Source organism: Dromaius novaehollandiae, chromosome W (assembly GCF_036370855.1).
Source record: "Dromaius novaehollandiae isolate bDroNov1 chromosome W, bDroNov1.hap1, whole genome shotgun sequence".
Lineage (NCBI taxonomy): Eukaryota > Metazoa > Chordata > Aves > Casuariiformes > Dromaiidae > Dromaius > Dromaius novaehollandiae.
The window spans coordinates 48,421,665-48,443,957 of NC_088130.1; the positions used below are offsets into that span (position 1 = coordinate 48,421,665).

Genomic DNA, 22,293 nt, shown 5'->3' on the forward strand with positions numbered 1-22,293 from the left:
ATAAAATATTTTTTAGATTTGCTTTGATAACATTGTGGTTCAACTCAAATTATTATTTTGTTTTCAAACGATTGTTTTTGTTCCATTTTTTAATTCAGATACAGAAAAATGCCAGGAAATGAACTTGGATTTTGTATAATGAAACTTGGAACTCCAAAATTCCATATCAGTTATCAAAATTGATACATTTTTCTTTCATTTGCCTTATGGTTGTTGTCGAGTATCTGTTTACATTTTAAAAGCGACTTTCCCACTTAAACAGCTTCACTGTCTCATTTTAAAAACCAAAGCATTAAATCTTGTGAGGCTGAATCTCTATGGGCTTCTAAAGACAGCAAGAAAACAATCTAGAAATCATACAGCACTACTGAGAAAATAAATAGTGCCTATTTAACAGCCTGCAGAATGAGCCCTCAGAGATAAAGATGTCTTTGCCTAAGCCAGAGATTTCTGCGTAGCATACCTTCCGCTTAAGTTCTTTTGCCTCATACTTTTTTTGAAACATATTTCTAGGAAAACGTCATTAACATCATTAACATTTTTCCAATGTAAGAAAGGAAACAGCTTTTCTAAAGTTCACTTCAACAGGTGACACAGGGAATTCATGGAACACAACCGGGAACACGCTGCCCCTTGGAAGAAGTAAGCTATGCTCTGAAAGTATGTACCACTTAATAGTACAGGTCACTATCAGCTACCTGGTTGCTATATTTGTTGCTTCCAAGCCACCTGAATCCCTAACCACCATCGGAATTTGATATTTGATATTGCGGGGATGGGTACAGACGTCTAATCCAGTGAAGGCATAGCCATTTCATGTTTTACAGGATTAATTATGGTCAATATATTCAGGGGGGTTACGTTAAGCAGCCAAAACGTAAACATACCATAGGCATAGCGGGCGCTGACTCTTTGGGTTTTTTCCATGCTTACAAATTGATAACAGAAGCATGCAGGGAGGCCTGTCTGAGTATGCTGTACTTCCAAGAATCTTTGACCTTTCCAGAAGAAACTGAGAAAGCTGAGAACCCAAAATACTGTTCCTGAGAGCTGCAAAGAACGGGCTGAGAAAGCAGCCTAATAGTTATCTTCTTTTTTTGCAGAGGATTTTTTTTTTTTTTTGCATAAATAAGTAACATTTTACTTCTTTCTTCAGTAAATACAGAACTTATTAATGGCTTATTTATCCATTTAATTTTTTTGAAAATAGCAAATGCTACAGAATGCAGACCTTTCAAAGTGGGGTAATTATCACCTATAGCTTTCAGTAAAGATAATATCTTCTCCTTTTTCCCTTGCAATGGGACATGAAGCTTGTTCTTACCAAAGGTTCACTGAAAAATTTACCAAGTATGGAATCACTAAACAATACAACTATTTTTAGAATGCAAGACATGCTGAGAAAAAAAGACAACACATACTCACTGTGCTTTGAAAAAACAAACCTCATTAAAATTCAATGGCAATATAAAATGTATTAGGTCTTATTTTCACAGAACAGAAAGGAAGAGCCACGCATATCAATGTAACAAATTTTTAAAAATCTAAAATTAGCTTGCTTGCTCCAAGAAATACACTGGAAAATCATACGGGTAGGTTCAAAAGGAGACTAGAATTATTATTTAGAAGAACACTGGTTTCAAAACTGAGCAATTAGTACTGCCAGTACTAAAATCTTAATTCAGAAGGCAGCATTTAAGCAGTTCCTTTCCCAAATACTGTATAGTCCAGATTAGCACCAGAACAAACAACAGCTTAAAGTTGTAACTATTTTTATAACTACCCAGTTTCCCTGATTTATCAGGGCAAAACATCATCTTGGTATGCAGCAAGAATTAGCAAGAGACAGGACCAGCATTAGAGGTTTATAACCTCTATAACCCTCTTAATTAGGATCTAGAACAGTCTAGGAACAAGTTCCAGAGCTGTAATTAACAAATATTAACATTACTTTAATTAGTAAAAGGATCTTTTACGCCACCTGTAAGCAAAATTTACCTTGCCTCTAATGAAAACAAAGTGTAGCAAACATACTTAGGGCAGTATGTACATGAATAGCTGCACACCTTTTATTTCAATATTTGCTAAGATAAAAGAGTAAAAGCTTGGCAAAGCAAAAAAACAGACTACATCAGTTCTGAAGAAAATGATACATGATTTTTCTCATTCTATGTCATTTCCAATACACTCAGCTATTCCGTTCAACATTTTTGTTATGTTGAACTTTTATGCAAAAATTCAGAATTTGGATTTTAATTATGCAGCAAGCCACTATAAATAAAGTTCTATCATCACTTTAATACAACATACACGATAATAATTTGTTAGTTATTCTTAAATAAAATGGTCTCCACTTCTGCTATGCATATTCCTCAGTCTATCAGAGAAGGAAAAATGCTAGATGGGAAAGCATCTCCTCTAGAGATCAAAAGCAAAAGGAGAAAATCTTTTCTGCTTTTCTACATTGGCCAGAATGAAGCAGGAAAAAAAAAAAAAAAAAAAAAAAAAAAAAAACAAGAAATGGAGAAGCTTTACCACCTTGACTGGCATAACAGCAGATTTCAGAAAGATTAATTAAATTTTTATTCTTATTTCATTAGCCTGAGGAGAGGTAGAAAGGGGACAAATGGAGATTACTTTACACATATTATGAGCAATTTTTTTTTTTTTTTGTCCCTAGATGCTGCACAGTGCTACGGAGCTCCCAAGACAGTAATAACACAGCTAAGACAACATTTCCAGGAGAGTCCTATGGCTGACCATAAACTCAATGATAAATACTGTGAATGGGAATCTAGTAAGGGACTGGTGACTAGTCAAAGACTTAAGCTCCATTTTACATCCTTAGGGCCGACTCTGCTAAACCTTCTAATATAATCTGCAATGATTTTAATAGTTAAGACACATATGAACCACACTTGCCAACATTCATATACTTTGTTCTTACATGGAAGGATCTCAGTTTCCCAGTGTGAAAATTTTAATACAAAAACTGTTAATTGCAAAACAAAGGTATTTCCCAACTCTCAATTCCTTGTTAGTCTTACCCATAAAATTGTTAGCAAGATGGATATCAGAGGATGACTCCTCTCTCTCCAAAAGGCAGCTTTCAACAGCTCTATCCCTTGGCTTGTGGAGACAGCTATGACACTATCAATTTCTTTCTACACTCCATCACTATGGACGGTGAAACTCATTCTTGAAAAACAATTTCTACGGAAGCTTGTTACTGGAAAGGGCACACCTTCAGAGGAAACTGCATTCTTGGCAGGAAAGCAGTTGTAGAATACACAGTTTAAACATAAGACCTGTAACCTGGCAGATGTCTTTGAGAAGTGGGCTTGGTCAATCTCAACATCTGTCCACTCTAGAAAAATCCTTTCTTTTATGAGGACATCAGAGTTTCTATTAATGAAATTTAGTTAACTAGCTCCCCTCAGAATTTCTTTCACTGAGATGCTAACGCGCTCCATTATTTTTGAAGATGTATTTATATAGAATTGACAATTTAGAAATACAGCACTTAAAACTGCAGAATTATTACAGTAGAACAGAATCTGCAGCTCTAATTAAATAAAAAAATAACACTGATCATAAGGAATTATGTAAGAGAGACTGAAAGTAACAAGCAAAAGGGGATAAAGAGGAAAAAACCTTAATGGATAGCCACCTAAAGAATTAAGCATGAACTAAAGCTTCATCAATATTTTCCCTCCTTAAAAAACTGCACATTACATTTAATATCTGATCTACAGTTAGAACAACATCATAAAATATACAAATAGTTTTAACTCATGCAATCCAAGAGGTTTAAACTTTTGTTCGAGTAGCTGAATTCAGTGTTCCATAAACTAAAAGTAGTTGATGTATTATACAGTAAATTATACTAAAATACAGTACTATGAAAAAGTAAACTAAGATTTCAGTACATTCAGTACAAACAGATAATAGATAACAAGCAACAGATGCACACAACATATGCTTCCACATGCACACACAGACAGTACAGCCCAGGTCTGTATTCATACTGGTAGATGAAAAGATCTGTCATTCTCAGAAATGGATTAGACATGCATGAATTTGAATGATGGGGAGCAGCACAATATTAGGACATTTTGCCATGCATACTAGTTATGCTTGCAGAAGGAAAGAAGGCTGGAACAAGAAACACTAGGGTAGGTCTATGCATCTGGAGACTGCCCTTGGTCTCAAGACTGAATCTGGGAACAGCAAGATTTAAGCAACTTCAATTAACTTTGTGGAAGTTCAGCCTATCAAAATGTTTTTCTCTATTTTTCTTTGTGCTAAATGGTAGGCTTAACGGATTTAACTGTAAACTGAGCTGCTTAAAATTCAAGTGATTGAAGTCTGTAGACCACGTATTTATGGAAGACACAGAATCCACATAAGTCAGTCCGCTTCAACTAGTTGAAAACTTAACGCTAATTGGATTTTCTGGAACTTATTCTGGGTAAAGTTTGAATTACTGGAAAAGAATCATAGAAACTCAGGTTCAAAATAAACCTACAGCACAGTAGGCATAACCTACTAATAATGTAAACAGAAAAAAATTGAAACAAATGCAAAGTATATATTAAAATAATATCTGTTATTTAAATAAGACTCCTAAGCTTAGTTAGCCTTTACTAAGAAAATGTACTGTGACCTGACACTTGCAAATATGCATCACAAATATTTAAATACCTTCAGTATTTAATCTAGAAGTTAAATATTTGAAGTATATTTCTACAGTTTATACTGTTTATCTTGCAAAAATCACCTTCAAACTACTGCTATATAGATGACATCTTTTCTAGAACATGTTAAAAAATTCATCAATTTTTCAATCCAAGGGAATGTCAGTTTCCATATTAACTCCAGTTGCAGTTATGATCAGAAAATGAGATGCACGCTAACAAAAAAATTCACATTTTTAATATATTCATAATACAGACTGAATACACAAATTTGTATATTAAAATATCATAGGTATGAACAAATTCATATCATTTTAGGTTTTCTGCTTTCTCAAAAGATTGAACATGTTAGCTGCAAGAATGCTCACTTCTTTCCCCACTGTGATGACTAACGGAGGCAGAACAGAAAATGCTCATTACAATAAATATGTAAAGCAATTTCCTATTCTCATTAACCCAACTTTTTAGCTTCACAATCCTGATAGAATGATCTATTTTGTTTGCTCGTCTTCAGGTTAGCTATGTAATTTCTACAGATACTTAATACCAATAAGGACTACAAAGCAAAGATAAATAATAAATACACAAGCACACTTCTTACTGCACATCTTTTGATATACTTGAGTTATAGATGAAAGATTCCTGCAACAGGGACAGAGGATAAATATATATCTATCCATGTCAGACTTAATTGACATCTAACAAAGTGAATAAATTCCAAAACAGTTGGGAAAAGAATGATGATGCAGAACACAAATTATGCCATTTTCCACAATAATATAACCAGTTGATTTTAACCAGTGAAGGCATTTTTAGAAAACTGAGTTCTTAATTTTTGACATTTCAGACCACAATAAATTTAACACCAAATCAAATGAGGTAAATCACAACGCTGAATGTTCAAACAATATGACCTGTGCCTGACTCTCAGATGCTGTTCGCTTGAGCAGCCTAATTTGATCAAGTTCTGAATCTCCCAATGAATTCTGAGTTAGAGACTGCACCGGGTCAGTTATGTTGTATCTGCCAGGCTGATAAAAACCATAATATTCTATTCTCTTTTCCCCTGAGTTTTCTAACATCTTTAGTTTCTGTTTAAACTGAATAATTTTGTATGTTAGGAACAGGATTACAGCACAAGCCACAATGAAAAAAGCCAGTAAAATGTCAAAAGCCTGGTTCAGCTTTTCAACTTGTTGTGTACAAAGCAGAGATGTTTTTAATGACACAGATGCTGCATCTGATGGAGATAAGCTTTTGTCATCTACAGTTGTGTTAACCGGCGAAATCTGTGCTGGTATTTGCACTGGCAATAGTGATAATACCATAGTTGCCTGTGATGGATTTTCAGCAGCACTTTTTTCATAAGGCAATGGGTTAGCAGATGTTGCTGTAGCTCCTTCCCAGAAATTAACATATCTAGCATCCACATTGAAAAACTGTTCAGACATGTTGTGCCTCTCTACCTTATGCCATGCCATCAGCAAAGTGGTAGTGCTGTGACTAATATCTCCAGATCCTAGATTCCAGACTTTTTCTGGACTGGCAGTACGGCTACTGCAGTTGGCAAATGGAGTCCACTTAACATAATGTAAAGGTCTACCACGCATACTGAGGGGACTTTGACAATGAATTTTTACAGAAACAGAAGATGATGCTAGCCATTTATGTAACCCAAGCATTTTGCAGCTGCAGTTCCAAGGATTATAATTTAACTGTAGGTGAGTTAAAGACACTAAGGGCTTGAGCACTTCAGGTTGCAACTCTGTAATATTGTTAAACGCCAAACTTAGTATTTTAAGTGAATGCCCCATATTTGCAAAAGTACCATCAGCAATAGTGGCTATTTTATTTCTGTCTAGCTGCAGATATATTAAATTATGCAGTAAAGTAAAAGTGCTGGAACTTATATTTTCTAAATCATTATAACTTAAGATTAACTGGCTGAGGTTGTTTAATCCAAAAAATCCGTTTACAGCAATATGTTTTAGCTTTGCACTTTTTAAAGACAGATATCTGAGCTTATTAAGTCCTTTAAATGCAAAAGGATGTATTGATCCAATGGGATTGTGAGACAAAGAGAGTCTTTCAAGATTTTTGAGCATTCCAATGGCATTTGATGGCACGACTGTTAAGTTGTTACCTTCAAGGTGCAAATACACAAGGTGTTCAAGGTGATAAAACGCTGAATCTGATATCCGTGAAATCTTATTATTGGCTAGATTAAGTGTTTGGAGATTTATCATTCCCGAAAAAGTCCTGCTTCCAAGGACACTGAGACGATTCCTTTGAAGCATTAAATATCTAACAGAAAAGAGATCACTAAATAATCCTCTAGGAACAAAAGCTATTTGATTATTCTGCAGGTATAAACAACGAAGACTGGAAAGACCTTCAAATATTCCTGGATCCAGGCGCTTAATATTATTGTTATTTAGATGTAAGTAGCACAGTTTATGGAGATCCACAAAAGATTTCGGATATACATATGAAATACTGGAATTATCCATGTACAGTGCAGCAAGTTTCTGAAGGCCCGTTAATTCATTTGGAAACACACGTGATATATTATTCCCACTGAGGTATACAAGAATTGTATTTTTGGGAAAGTTCCGTGGGATGCTTGAAAGACCTAAGTTACGACAGTTAACTTGCCTCCCTGTGCAGAGCCGGCAAACAGATGGACAGCCAAGAATCTCCTTCTGGAGCAGCAACAAAAGAAAACAATTAAGGATATACAGGAATGCTCCTATGCAGGGTGGAGAACTTTGTAGTCCACACATATCCCTGTCTTTGGCCTTCTCACTCATTTCTGACTTCGCTAGTAGAGATAAAAAAAGATCAAGTTTATAAATATTATTCATTTGACAGTTTAAAAATTTTACTTGTACAATCTTAAAAAAAGGCAAGAATTACTTTCCAGATTGGTATTTTAATATTCTCCTTTGATGCCAAATAAGCAGTTTCAAAATAAAACTTAGTAAGTACCATGAGTTTGAACAACACTGAAAAAAATTTCCAAGTAAATGAATAGTGAAACTAATACACTGCCAACCTAGCCAGAAAATATTTAATTGGTTATGACATAAAAACAACTAAGCTGCCAAAATAACAGCTTCTAGTAAAATCAACATACTGCTTATTTCTTTAACTATTTTATATATTTGAAAAATGATTAGGAGATGTTGCAGTAACATTCAAGTAGAAATGCTAACAGAAAAGAAGTTTCCTTTCATTTGTGGCTCATTTCTAATTTGAATTTTATTGTTATAAAGTTCAGCTACATTCAAAATAAATAAAAACACATTCTTACCCCAAATCTGCAGTTCATTATTTCTGTTATTTTCTTGTTTTGTAGTTCATTGGACTAAATTACAGGTTAACTTACTATATTAATCCATGAAATGTTTTTCAAAGCAATATTCCCGCATACTAGAGCTCTCAAATTTTGTCCCAGGTTTTGCAACTGTTCACTCAGGAAACAAAGTAGTAAGTGGGTAAAGTGAGGTTGCCATGGATACAGGAAACCCTGAGACAGGAAGCCATTTTATCTGTGCTTCAGAAGTATTGTTGGAAAGGAAATCTCAACTACTTGTTTCTAGAAAACCAAGAACTATCTTTGTAACTATTACTGCTCTTTTCTTATTTAACTACTAATGCTTGAAAAAGAGTTTTATGTAAGATGGTGAGGTATAATTATTACAGAATAAAGCATACCTATTTGTAACAGTACTACTGTCTTATCTGTAAATTCTTTTTCTTTCAGCCAGCAACCCCAATGTTTTATTAAATAAATAGCAACATTTATACAGTTCTATCTCTGTTTGCAGAGTAAAACTGCTCCTAATACAAACACACTCATGTAGCACAGTGAAGGTGGGAACACCGAGGTCCGGATGGGGGAGCCTGGGAAAGGCTGCCCTGGAGCTCCTGCCCCACGGCAGGCAAGCTCCGCTGCAGCCCCGGGGAGCCCGGGACATCCTACAGCTCAGGACGGCGTGCCGAGGGATTAGACCGGCGCCTAGTCTGAGTCGTAGGTCAGACTTGATCTAAACACTTTGTTAAGCTCTACTTTAGGACACACACACACACACATCCACAAAGGTTTACATATGTTCTAAAGATTACACCCTTAGGTACACAGCTTTAGTTTCCTTTAGCGTCTCCTGTGCAGATAAACACTTAGTGCAAACAACACATGCACTATAAATACCACCCTCAATTAAGTAACAGAGATTACATCCTCAGTTTATCTGTTTTAGGGACTAAATATCTGCAAAGCCCCGTCTCGTAATCTAACAGAGGAAAAGGCTAGAAACAGGATAGAAACTTAGAGATTAAGCCTACGAATAACAATGTAACTATAAAAATGATAATTTATATTAAAATGAGACCTCTTGCTCAGCAAAGAGGATGAGCAAGCGCATAAACACACACAGACAAGGAAAAGTCACTATGGAAGCATCAGATCACTTCGCCCACACCAATCTTGTGTAGGAAGCACAAGTTCACATGGGGGCAAAATACCACCCAAATGCCTTTGTCTGTAAGGATCCAAACTGAAATGCAGGAAGCACATGAACAAAAGGAGCAGGCACTTGAAGAGGCTTTCTTCCATATTCTGCCAAAAGAACCCTATGTTTTCAGAGATTTCAAAAAATAATTTTAACCATAACGTTTGGAATCTGTAAAATGTGATATTGTCATCAACAGAAATTCGCCTTTGATTTTCAACTACAGGAGGCCAAAAATCCCAGAGTTGCTTGTCCTTAAACAATAAAATTTATTATTAACTGAAAACTATAAAGAAAGCACTGAAATGTGAAAACTCCAAGCATTTATTTGACATACACCACTCTTGGAGAAAGCTAACCATATTTTATTCACTACAGATTTTACTTTCCAGTAGTAAGTAGAAATGGCAAGTTTTAGATGTGAATACAGCTTCGCATGGCAATAGATCTTTGAATCCTGCAGTGAATTTTATCTTAATGTGCTCACATTATTAAAATTACTAATGTCATTGCTTTTTAACATATGAAAATCTATTTCCACAATGAATGGGAAAAAACATTATTAACTTGAATACTTTATACTCCTTGTCAATATGGGCATGAAGTCTGAGCAAAAGTGATTTGCCAAATTCAACAGAAAGTTTCAAATTCTGCATAAAATGATGGGTCAAAGTAACTGGAAGAACATACAAACGCTGCATTAAGTACAGTCCTTCCAAGCAACCTCTATTTTCTCTGCACTCATTGATTTATGTTAGGTTCAGGCTATGAATATTAATGAGCAGAAAGCAATCATCCAACTCAAATTTATGTACAGCAGAAAAACATGCAAAAAGTTCAAAAACAAGTTCTAAACTTACCCATCTTTAAAAATATAACAAAGCCAATTTTTAAAGAGGAATTTCAATCTCATAATCATAACAAAATGATGTTAAAGCCAACACAGTGGACGAAAACCAATTCTTATCACTGCAGTTGTTCTTTTGAACTTGTAAGAGTGAACCTGTTTCCCCTCCTACTGTATATTTTATAAATAAAACAACACAGTAAAACTAGGCATGGGCAAAAGTAAAAAAAAAAAAAAAAAAAAAAGAAAGGTAGAAAGAAACACAGAGGTATGGTTTCCCTGTGATGCACTGTTGGTATCTCAGCACAGAAGACAGAGGAAAATTACCAGGCTGGCTGTTCTCCATTCTCATTTTCCTTGGTATCTTTACTATTGAAACGGTCAGTCACAATTGTCTCAAAGTATTGTGCTCCCCCAGCATTTACCTACATTTTCTCTTTGTTACTATTGTTCTAATAATTTAACAAACACCTCCTCCTGCAGGTCTTGCTCCTTTCTGCTTTTATTCTCCACAGGTGGGCTACGATGCACATTTTTTTTTTGTTTTCAAATAGCTACAATCTCACCTTCCCCCATATCGTTCTCCAGATACGGCCTCAGGTATGAACAGTTCAGCCACTACCTGCCACTAGGGCAGCATACACATCAACATTTAGTCTCACCTGGCTACATCCTGCAACATCTGCTAGGGACATCCTATTAATGTTAGTTTATCAGGCGTCAAAACCCCTTTTCTTTCATCACCACCACCATCATCCAGATTATCTACAAGTTTCTGATTATCTCAAATACTGCAGATTTCTCCTTTCATACTCCTGTACAAGTTCTCGATTTGCTGCTTACTGGACGTTTCTCTGTTCATAGAGTGCTACTGCATGCTAATATAACAGCAACAGTGATTCTTACAAAGGGCACAGACCGACACTACAGCTATCCTAATACCAAATTAATAACCCAGCAAAAACATTCCAAGTTTAGAAAATCCCACAGTGCTAAGCATTCATATATATAAACATACATCACAAAAATCTATCTCAAAATTAAGAAGCCACCTTTATTTCCCTTTTTATTCTTGGCATTTACTACTCTTGATTAAATTATCAAGCAGCTTCCAAAATACACTGAGAAACAGTAAAATGTGAAACCATACAATTATTTTTCCTATTTAGGAAAACAAAAGGAATATCTCTCAAATTTTTAAATCTTATTTTGCTTTAAATGCCAATAAACAATATGACAAAAAGCATTCTGCAACTTAAGATTACACTAGCAGAATCACTGATGAGAAATTGTTAGCGTAAATTTCTCACCTCATTGTAAACAATCATTGCATCAATATATCTATCACATTTGTCACGCACACTAAAGAGAAAAAATAACAAGTCTTCTATAGAGCGAGTAGTAGTCCTGTAAACAAAACATCAAAAAAGCCTGGCTGGCCATCAATAAAATCAGATGTGACATGCTGAGAAAAAACAGTATTTATAGCGGCAGCTTCTACTATTCACTAAAATATTTGGTGAACTTTGTTCAAATTAGAAAAGTGATGAAAAAAGTACTCAACATTAATGCATCTTAAAAAAAAGATATATTGCCACCTACTGCTTTTTAATAATATTGAAGATCTATCTTCTTATACCCTGCATTCTAATTTCACAATAGCAAATGTGCATACAATAAAATTAAAACCCAAAGATTTAAAGAATTCAGAGCAAAATAACTTCAAAATTTCAATTGGAATAATTCAGCTTCTAGGAATTGATTCAAAACTAAATTCAATTTTATAGCTTTCAGCAGCACACTGCCTGCATTAGCAGCTGATAGCTTCTAAAAATTTAACAAAGAGAAAGCTTAACAATTAGTGCATTTCCTGAAAATTACAGACAATATCCATACACAAAATACAAAAACTACTTCTTTAAAAACCCAATATTCTTTATGCTAGCACACTGGACACTTCCTTAATACCAAAACATGATGTTTGTTCAATCACCACTTCAATCAGATTATCAGAATATAAAACATCATTTTAAGACAGTACTTATTTGCAGAAGTTCTTCTAGTGATATGGGTACTGTTATTAATTTTGGGGATCATATCTTGACTTAAGAGTCTTGCACTGTTAACAAAAGTCACCAAAATCTCAACTACTCTCAGGCAGTCTCATATTTCATGGAGCACGTGGCAAAAAGATGAATAGGTATGCCAAAACAGCTCAGAACACACAAAGGTGGAAACAGCAAAAAACTATACTAGTTATTTTAAAAAATCTACTCCAGTCTTGTGATTTTTGATTCATTTTTAATAATATGGTATGCTTTAGCCACTGGTCACTCAACTGATCTGCAAACATGTAAACTGCACATTACAAAGGATAAAGCTAGAAAAAAGCTATTTAGTCCATTATTTTCTTTTTGCTGTCCTTTACATAATTAAAAAATCAATTTTAGGGTGAATTATATTTAGAAGAGTTATAGGAAAGATTTCTGGAACCCTAAATTTAAATAGGTCACAAATGAAAGCAAGGCATCAGAGGCAAAACAACGCCCTATGACCGCAACTTGTTTTCTGCAAGAGGTCAGTGCATTTGGTGACATGCCCATGCCATCATTTGATTTATTTTTCCTTGCAAACGAGGCAGAGGACTGACAATTTCTTCCTGACCATTTCATAAGAATAACTAGATGCAGATGAAAAAAAGACGGAGATTCTGAACAACGGAAGTTTAAGGTGTCTTTCCATTCTACATCTACTTGCTAATACTGTGAGGTGAACTGCATATAGTACTACAACTTCCTTAATTTTAACATTTTGAGTGATACATGATACTCAGATCAAGACTGAAACCTCATTTTTCATTCAGTTATAACTGTACTGTTACCTGGTGGACAAACCAAACACATCCCAAGGCGAAAGACGACAACTGTAAAAACTTAACCTAAGAGAACTCCTTTTAATACTAATAGACTGTTATGGGCATGGGTGAGCCCATCTTTGACTGAAGGAATAAAAACAGAGACAGGAAGCCAGGGAAATGGACTCAGTAGTACATTCTCCTTTCTTTACATGGATATTAAAATCAGTTATGTAACAAATTCTTACTTTATAAATGGGGATACAACTAAGGAGAATATGACATTTTATAAAGCACTTTTTCAGCCATTTCCTGCATTACATATAGACATATATTCTCCTTAAGTGGAAAATTAAATTTCCTAACTTAAAATAACTTTAGCAAATGCCAGAGAAAGAACTAACTTTTGTAATTACCTAATGAAGATTTATAATTACATACTATCTGTACTTAAACTTGCAATGCCAATTATCTAAATGGCAGAACTCATACTAGCTGACATATCAGACTTGACACACAGTGAGAAAAAGCAGACATTCATTTACATAAAGATTAGATATGAGTACAGCAACCCAGAGAATCTCTTAGGTGCTTAACATTTCTCCTACCGTAGTTTTTGAGACAAATACTTCAATTTGAAGTAAAGGGAAAAAAGAACAAGGGAATCTCAAAATACTACTCAAGTGCCCCAAATTATAAATGAAAAAGACAAAATAAATTCAAATGCTTCACATTTCAAGCTCAAAGTTAATTCTCAAACTGGACCTACCCTTAGGCACTAAAATTAATGGACTTTTTTGGAAAACACTGGCTTTAATTTTGTGTTGTAAATTCTTAAAAATAGACAAAAAACTTCACAGGCAAGCTCTTGGAAAAAACCCAAGAACAGAAATATTTAGATACAGGAAAAAGTGGAACAGAAAAGCCCACTAAAATTATTAAATTATTCTAATTTTTGAGTGATTGACTCTATAACTGTTACTGAAGTTTTTAAAGTTTCACTCAGCAACCTACCATTTGTTTTGTATTTTCATTAAACTCACCTGACTCTTATATGCAACTAATGCATTCTGTTCACCATGCAGCATCATCAGAACATCAACATGGTGTTAAAGAATAGTGAACTGAAACTATCTAGAGGTAGCCGCTTAGCACAACTTATATAAAACTTACTTAGCATGAGTAGCTAAATTTGCTGAAGCCTTAGGCTGCACTTAGATAAAATAATGAACTTTTACTTAGTCCAGTAAGAAAAGGGCCTCAGAGCTGGTTCCAGCTGGGAAGATAAGGAAGTTACAAGCAGTCTGCATTCCTGTGTCTCACACTACGAAAGGAAGGGTGTCAAGGCTTTGAAATAAGACCAGTGCAGGGCATTAGGACCTTGAGGGGCAAAGCCTTAGCTCACTGCTGGGGCAGTGTTAATTGTTATGATTTAGAATCACGTCCTCCTTCTCAGGACCTTGAGAGAAAACAGTAAGACCCAACAAGAAACAAAGGTACAACCGTCAGCAGAAACCGCAACAGTAAAGATAAGGGAGAAAAACAGCCTGCCTAGGAACAACGACGAGACCCAATAAGGAGCAGGAGACCCCAGACCTAAAAATTACTATTGGTCTGAACTACCGCGTGAGGGGTGGGAAACTTAATTTGAAATAGCTATAATTGCCCAGGGATTTCTTTGTTCGGGGTCCCTCTTTGAAGGCACCCAGCTCGAGCTGTAATTACTGCACGCACGTCATTAAAATTTAATTATTTAATTTGCTTTGATTTGGCTCTGAACTTTTCTGCGGGAACCTAGGGTCAGGCCCTGTTATGGTGGCCGACAAGCCTAATTTCCATAACACATGGAACTAAGGTGTAGTAACAAACTACTCTAATTTGAACTGGCAGAGTAATTACAACAGTTGGCAAAAAGAAAAAAGATCATCTGCTATCCATTTAGAAACATCTACTAGTAATCAACATTAACAAATGAAATAATACCTAAAGATAGCACCATAATGACTTGGAGATTTTATGCCCAGCTTCATTTCTCTTTGCATTGGTGTCCCTTTTATGCATGTCAGACAGCAAACTTTTAATGTGTTTACTGACTTTCTCCTACCTTTTTGCCTTCCATGTGTGGTGGAAATTTCATGGACTAACAAAAGTGAAAAATTAAACCTTTATGTCTGTTGTTCATGTAACAACCTGATTACAAACTGCTTTCTTTAAGGAATTTAAAAAAGACAGACTTTCACTAGTCATGTTAGAAAACAGTGAAAGTACACAAATGTCAGAGGTCAGCTCTCCAACTGACTCCATGGATTTACAAGCTTCATGAAACAAGGACAAATCCTGGAATTTTTTGATTCTGACATACGTTCAAAGACTGTTAAGACAGGCTGGGTAACTAGCATAAGACGCATTCTGTCTTCAAAAGCACATTTTTTGCACTTTCACTTTTCTAATGAAAGCAAGGAGTGATTAAATCTAGAACCCCTTAAAAACCCAAGTTAGACTATGAACCCCAAATGTTCACGAGGCCCTTGCTCAGAAACAGCGAGTTGTAGAGACTAAAGTGGTAGCATTACATAGCACAAGACATTTTCACAGACAGGCATAAAACAAATACTGTGCGCCTAGATAACATGCCATGAAAGAAAAATATCAAGTGGCACTCTCTTCAAGCTAGGCAGATCTTGCAAATGCCCATGTATTAGTATGTTATGATCTAAACAGAGAAACACGCTGTTGCTGGACAATCAGTAAACATTAAAGTAGTCCTACCTAACAGATATCAATCATCCTTAAGAGAAACTGAGATTTTATAACTACATGGGAGTAAGACTAGATTACATCTGAGGGCAAGATTTTACTGACTTAAGTGATGTTGGTAACCTCTCAGTCAAGAGACACTGTTACACCATATGAGTATCTTTATGACCTTAATCTTGTTGCTGGAAACCTACTGGTATCCACATCAGTTTAAAGGAAAAGATCCTTAAAAATAGCTGGCCCATACTTAGTCAAAAAAAAAGGTTCACTATGTTATGAAGCACTAAGAGCTTTTAATAAATTCATATCAAAGAGCGCAGGTATAGAGAACTGGTAAGCTGGTAGTAAGAGCACAAAATGTGGAAAATAGTAAGAATGCATATATAGTCACACAAAAAATGCTAACGTAATTTGAGTGGCCAGACACAGATGGAAAAATGCAGATAATTGGGCAGCATTTAGTTTATGAAAAAAAGCAAGTAAAACCAGGAAATTACTGCTAAGTGAAAAGATGCTGCAACACACTGACCAGGATAGAAACTTACTATTGTTATGTTTTAATTTTTTTAATATGAACTTCTAAAGACTAACACAATCTGCAGCTGTGCATAGGAAGATAAACAGGATGCTGGATTGAAGGACTATATGCAGACAGGATAAAATGCACTGGTACACTGTTGCTATTAAAGACAATGTGAACTTACATACGCCATTACATATAACTCCGAAAGATACTGTCTACAGAAGAAGGCTAACCACTGTGAAAATACAACTGTACTGCAGTCGTTCCCATCCTACCCATTCTAAAATCCCTCACTTATGAAGAAGCTACTGTCAAGGAGCTATGTTTGAAATAACATTATTTTTGCCATACTTGTTTTTAACTGAATAATGATGTAAGATTTAGCTTCATCCAAAAAGAAGAGAGTCCCCAGTGAACATATGCGAATTGCCAACACGATCAATAACTAGAAAAGTATCAAAAAACAATGGTTTTATGCTACAGAGCTTGGGGCGGGGGGGGAGAGGAAGGAGGGAAGGTTTTCTTTGATTTCCCCCTACTATCATTTTATTCATAAAGCAGCTCCATGGGGGAAGGAAAGGGAGTACAAGCTATGTCATTTTTCCCTCCACTTTTGTCTACTCCCTGCCTTTCCTCACTAAAATAATTTGATATTATTATTCTATTATTATTCTATAGGCGGCAACAGGCAAAGAGAACAAAATTCCCAGGAAGTGGTAGATAAGAGTGTTGCTGCCTATTTTCCCTATAGCAGAATCCTGAAAGCCTGAGCTTGCCACCGGTACCACCACTGATCACTGAACAGGACGGCGCTGCCTGCCAAGCTGAGGGTGGAACAGGAAAAGCAGCAGGCTCAGCCATCGGGAGCAAGCCAGTCTCGCTGCCATCCTTAGAGACAAAATTCAACACTGTCTATGCAGCTGAGGAATCTTGAGCTGGCTCTGGATACCCAAAGGAATATCTAACCAGGATTCTGTTTAGAGAATTATTCCCAAAGGATAAATTACCTAGCTTTTCTTGAGAAGGTTGTTTGTATGAATCAAAACAATATTTTCTTTAAATATTGCACTGTTTAAAATATTGTTTAAACCTTTCAAATTGATTTCCACAATAGTCCTATTTTAGAAAAAAATAAGTTTTAACAGGAGTTTCAAATGTGAGATGCAGCAAGCACATGTAACAGAATTATATAATGGGAATAATATAATGGGAATGATCGAATGATTCATATTGTTCAGTGGTAGATGGAAAAAATCAATTGGCAGGATCATTTTCACATATGCTGTCTGAAGCTACGTTTGGTCCTGGTAGTAAAATTTCTGTAGCTATTACATAAAGATGCCCACTAAAAAGTTTTTTTTTTATTTCAGAAAAACATTCCTAAACAATGTGAATATCTGAAAAATAAAGCTGTCATTTGGAGAAGTTTATTGTGTAAGGACAGCCAGGAATAATTGGCTCTAACAGCAGGAAATTTGGAGCAGCTGAAGGTAGTTCAAAATAACAAAGCTATCTACAGCAAGTTCTTTTTCCTTCCTCTCTATAAGAAAAACTTCAAAGGAAGACGGGCATTTACTGGCATTCCACCTCAGCACCTTATATTTTAGGTAACACCACTTGAACAATGTTATATTACTTGAGTGTATTCTAAACTTTGTTACATGTATTGAAAAAAATAAAAAAAAAACAAAAAAACCCCAAAACTTTTGCATAAAGCAGCTGCTTGGTTCACCTTTGGCTAGGTGCCTGTCCTGATGACTGGGGGGGAGGAAGCAGGGGGCAGGGGGGACAACTTCTATGCACATTAGAAGCAATGAAACCTCTTTAGATTATACATACAAGAGTTCCCTAATGTTTAGGGTACCGAGTATATGTTCAACAGCTTTACAGATACTGACACAGCTTTAGAATTTCTAAGCAGAATTTAAATTACCATTAGAAAATACTTAAAACTTTTCAGGAAATCCTCCAAACGAAACGTAAACTCATGTCATGCTGTCTTCCTGACTTACAAAGCAGGCAAGAGTAATCCTAAGGTAAGTATGGACTAAAAAATCTTATCTAAACATGTGTTATATATGGATTCCAGTAGTGACAATCTAAAACTCAGGGTTACACTATTCATCATTTTCATTGAAAACATTCCTTTCATGTGTTTATCCACCAACCATAACGGAGAGAAAAAGGACAATAATGTAAGCTGCTTGCTACAGAAGTCTATAGTGAAAAAAAGACTTAAAACAGTTTTATTTCCTTTTTCCATGCAACTTTTCTACTTTGTGTCATGAAGAGGAAAAACAGGATGAAAGTTAAGATCTACACTCAATATGAGGTAAGACTGAACAAATATTGTTCCCTGGAAGGGACCCCAAAAGACTTTCAGGCCAACTAAAGCAACTACTTAAACACAGATGTGAGAAGCAGCTAGTCTAGTATTAATATGAGAACGTGCAATAAAGCATATGACAATAAAATACACAGTTCTTTTTCCTCATTTTTACTAAATAGAATTTTTCATGAAATAAAAGGAAGTTTACTGTATTGCTGTGAAACACAATAAAAAGTTACTATAATGTAGTATGAGAACTCTTAAATGTTTTTCAGTATCTTTAGCCACAAACAAAGGTGCAATAAAACTCCTCATACTTGAATAATCATTTGTAGAATTGTGAAAGATTTTTAAAAACATGTTAAGGGTCTTTGAAGTATTCTTGTATAACGCATTTTAAATTTTCTCACCTATTCACCGATGGTAGAAGTGAAAGCAATGCCAAAGCAGAAAGTTTTCGTCTTTCTGGCTGAGTGATGTTATCCATCCGATCAACCCACATTTCAATCATGTTACCGAGAATTTGGTCCAACTGCGAAAAGAATACATTTTGTATAGTTAATTTACAGATAAACTGCTTTGTTGTATCGGAAGGTAAATGAAAACAGAACGTTTCACTTAACGCGTACCTACTTAATTTAGTGTATTAGAAAATCACTTAATTTAACAATCAATTTGGAGACATTCAGTCTGGGAAAGTCACCATGCAGTCATGTATGCATGACAAATTTGCAGCAACAGTCTATTTGTATCTTCTATGACAGTGCTTCCAGGCCCTGAGGACTCCCTCCCCTCATACACACGCATGCCAATTGTCTATTAATTGTAACCCAGAAGTTAGAAATACTTTTAATACAGGGACAGAATACTGAATTACTTGAACATTTTTCCTATAAAAATTTAACAGATATAAATCATGTAAATTTGTGCTTTTACCTTCACTGGTGACAAACAAAACAAACAGAAAACCTGCATTAACCTATTTGAAAATCCTATTTTACCCAAGGATAAGAAGTTTACTAAATTTCACTGAAAGACAAGGTGAAACACTTGTGGCATGAAAGCCTATTAGTGAAAGATAGCCTCTTTAACCTGGTGCCCAGATGCTTGCACTGCTTGATTTAGAGTAGGAAGTGAAACATTTGGTTATGTTTGTTTGCTTGGCACAGTTACATAAAATAGTAAAACTAAGATAATGATACCAGGTCTGCAACTACTAGAAGGAGCCGGACGACTGGCACCCAGTCTGCAAATACATAGCAGCCATCTGACAAAGCCAGAATGCACAGACACCTAAGACAATCCAGAACAGACTGACGCTTAGCTATGAAAAAAGGATGTAATCTTCTGGACAGTGCTGGTTCTGAGCCACAAGAAAGCATACATAAACACCAGTGATATTCAGTGGAGCTCAGGAAAGAAAGATGCCCACTTTAGTTTTGGCTTCTCTTGTCAAACAGCTCTGGAACCTGGTCATCTCTGCCTCGGGGACTAAGAACTATCAAAGCTTGTCATCAGAGCTAAGAACACAGCATGAGACTCACCACATGGTGCACCTGAAGCTTTAGCAATGTGTTTGATTCATGCTTAATTTTCAGTTAGCAGATAGATTACCTAGCAGTTGAGCATAAATGACTTAAGTTCTGAGACTTGTCCTTGTCTTAGTCTTTCAGAATATTCCTATCACAGCAGTCCTCAGTTCCCTAATAATAACAGCAGCATGTTGTGCAAGGAACACACATACACACAAAGACACAGTTAAAACGGTTTCCAAATCTGAATGAATATTTCTGCTAGGGTATGTGAATAAAGGCTAATCACAGAGAACACAAAAAGCCAGCAAAGATAAGAAACAATGACAGGCAGAAGAACCTTAGTAACCTAATCAGTGAAAAAGAAGCACAGGGAATCAGCAGCCACTCCTAGAGACTACCAAAGGAGAACAATTAGACCATTGTCCCTGGTGTGAAACCATCAAGATGAGTCAAGGAAAGAAGCTTTCACCATGTAGTGCCATGCAAATTAAAGGAACTGATTATAGGATGCAGAGGAAAGATTTAGAGACTGGGTAAAGCTTATGGGATGTTTCAGGGGGATTGTGGAACGTACAAAACGTATTAAAGATGTTCAGGGGGAGGACCAAAGGAGGGGGAAAGGGAGGGATCAAGTTGGATCAGGGAGGAACAAGCATGGAAAATATAGGGAAAAGTTCTTCAAAAGAATACAAGAATGCCAAAAGAAGGCAAGACTTCAATATGCAGTCCAGTTGAAATACCAAGACAAACATCCTTACCTCCTGACCCAATTCACAAGCCATCTGGCTCAAAAGTAATGAAAAAAAACTTGTATTTTGTAGAAGAACTCTACCCATGACCCCCAGATAAGTAGACATCACCATTGGATATCTCTGAAACAAAAGTAAACCAGAAAAAATTTTTAGTTTAACTAAGGAAAAAAAAAATTAACATACAACACAGAAATACATGGAACATACTTGCATGCATCCTTGATTGATGTATTTTATTAAATTAGAAATTATAAACTGTACTGTAAAAGCCACTCAGAACACAATAGTGAGGAGTTATTACCAAGGAGTTTCCTGGTTCTTAAAACAGGAAAACTATGGCAATCTCAAATTCAGTTTTCACAAACAGCAAAGACAACTCAGAGTGCTTACATTACATTTTAAATCCTGCAGCTTAAGGAAAAACAATATACTGTACTGTTAGAAATGTCTTTTAAAGTTGATTATGATTCAAAATTACTATTTTAATGACATTTTGAAAAGCTTAATATTTCTAAAATTAAACACTTTCTTAGAGAATTTATATACATTTGCCAAAAACTAACTTGCCAATGTCTCAAAGCTAACTGGATGCAGTAAAAAACTCATTAGTTTATTATGGTTAGTTATTACTTTTCATTTTAAAAGAAACTACAAATCCATTTGTATTAAATCCAGCATTTAGCAAGACAAAAGCAAATATTTTGTGGAACTGCTTACTTGAAAAACAAAAAGCCAACATTTACCTGAAAAAGCTATTACTGAAAATGCAAGATTAGTACATTTTTGAATATTAGGAAGTGAATTAATTATGGTCTTAAATCAGAATATGTTTTTAATAATCTACTCTCCAGTTTTAATCTGTATAGTTTTGTATCTTTCCTCAAACTGCAAACTGTTTAAATTGTCTTTTTTGTATTTTGTACAGCAACCAATACATTGCTAAGTAATATTACTTGGTTTAATCTTGGGAGTATCTCAGTTAACTCAATGACAATTGGAGCCAAATACTGATACTTTGAAGTCTTCAACTCTGAAAGAGGCAAAGGTTTTGCTCAAAAAGTCATAAGCATAGTCAATTCCACGCACTGACTTTTCTGACAGAAGTAATTTTTCTCCTGTTAGCGCTGCAAGGTTCAACAGTTAAAAAAACATACTGTATTTTAATTCTTTTGGTCCAACACCTGAATTTCTTGAAGGCAAAGAGTTGCACAAAAATCACTGGCAGAAGGAGAGAACAAATGAAGGCAGGGTATTAAAATAGTTCAGACAAGCATTTTGAATATCTCAAGATGATGCAGTGTACCTCATATGCATGTTATTTCCTCTTCTGCGATCTTTCTCTGTCTGAAGATACAACTTGGATAGCAAAGACCCCTCCCACTGCAGTAGCCACTTAGAGGTCTAAAAATTCACTCAATTATTCCATTAACGTGGGGAAATAAGGTACACCCTAGCTACTACTATGAATTTAGAAATTATATTGCT

General features: G+C 35.4%; 1 protein-coding gene across 6 annotated transcripts in view; it reads right to left on the minus strand.

Moving 5' to 3' along the window:
- Positions 1–22,293, minus strand: part of LOC112987041 (importin-11) — a 107,338-nt gene that overhangs the window by 19,906 nt on the left and 65,139 nt on the right. For 5 of the 6 annotated variants that reach the window (XM_064500842.1, XM_064500843.1, XM_026106698.2 and 2 more), the window contains 2 exons: positions 20,815–20,928; positions 18,932–19,053 (listed from right to left, as the gene is read on the minus strand). In XM_064500842.1, coding sequence (XP_064356912.1) covers positions 18,932–19,053; positions 20,815–20,928 — 236 coding nt within the window. Of the gene's footprint in view, positions 1–7,389; positions 7,519–18,931; positions 19,054–20,814; positions 20,929–22,293 lie in introns of those variants that run through there. The other variant, XM_064500844.1, reaches the window with a different exon arrangement.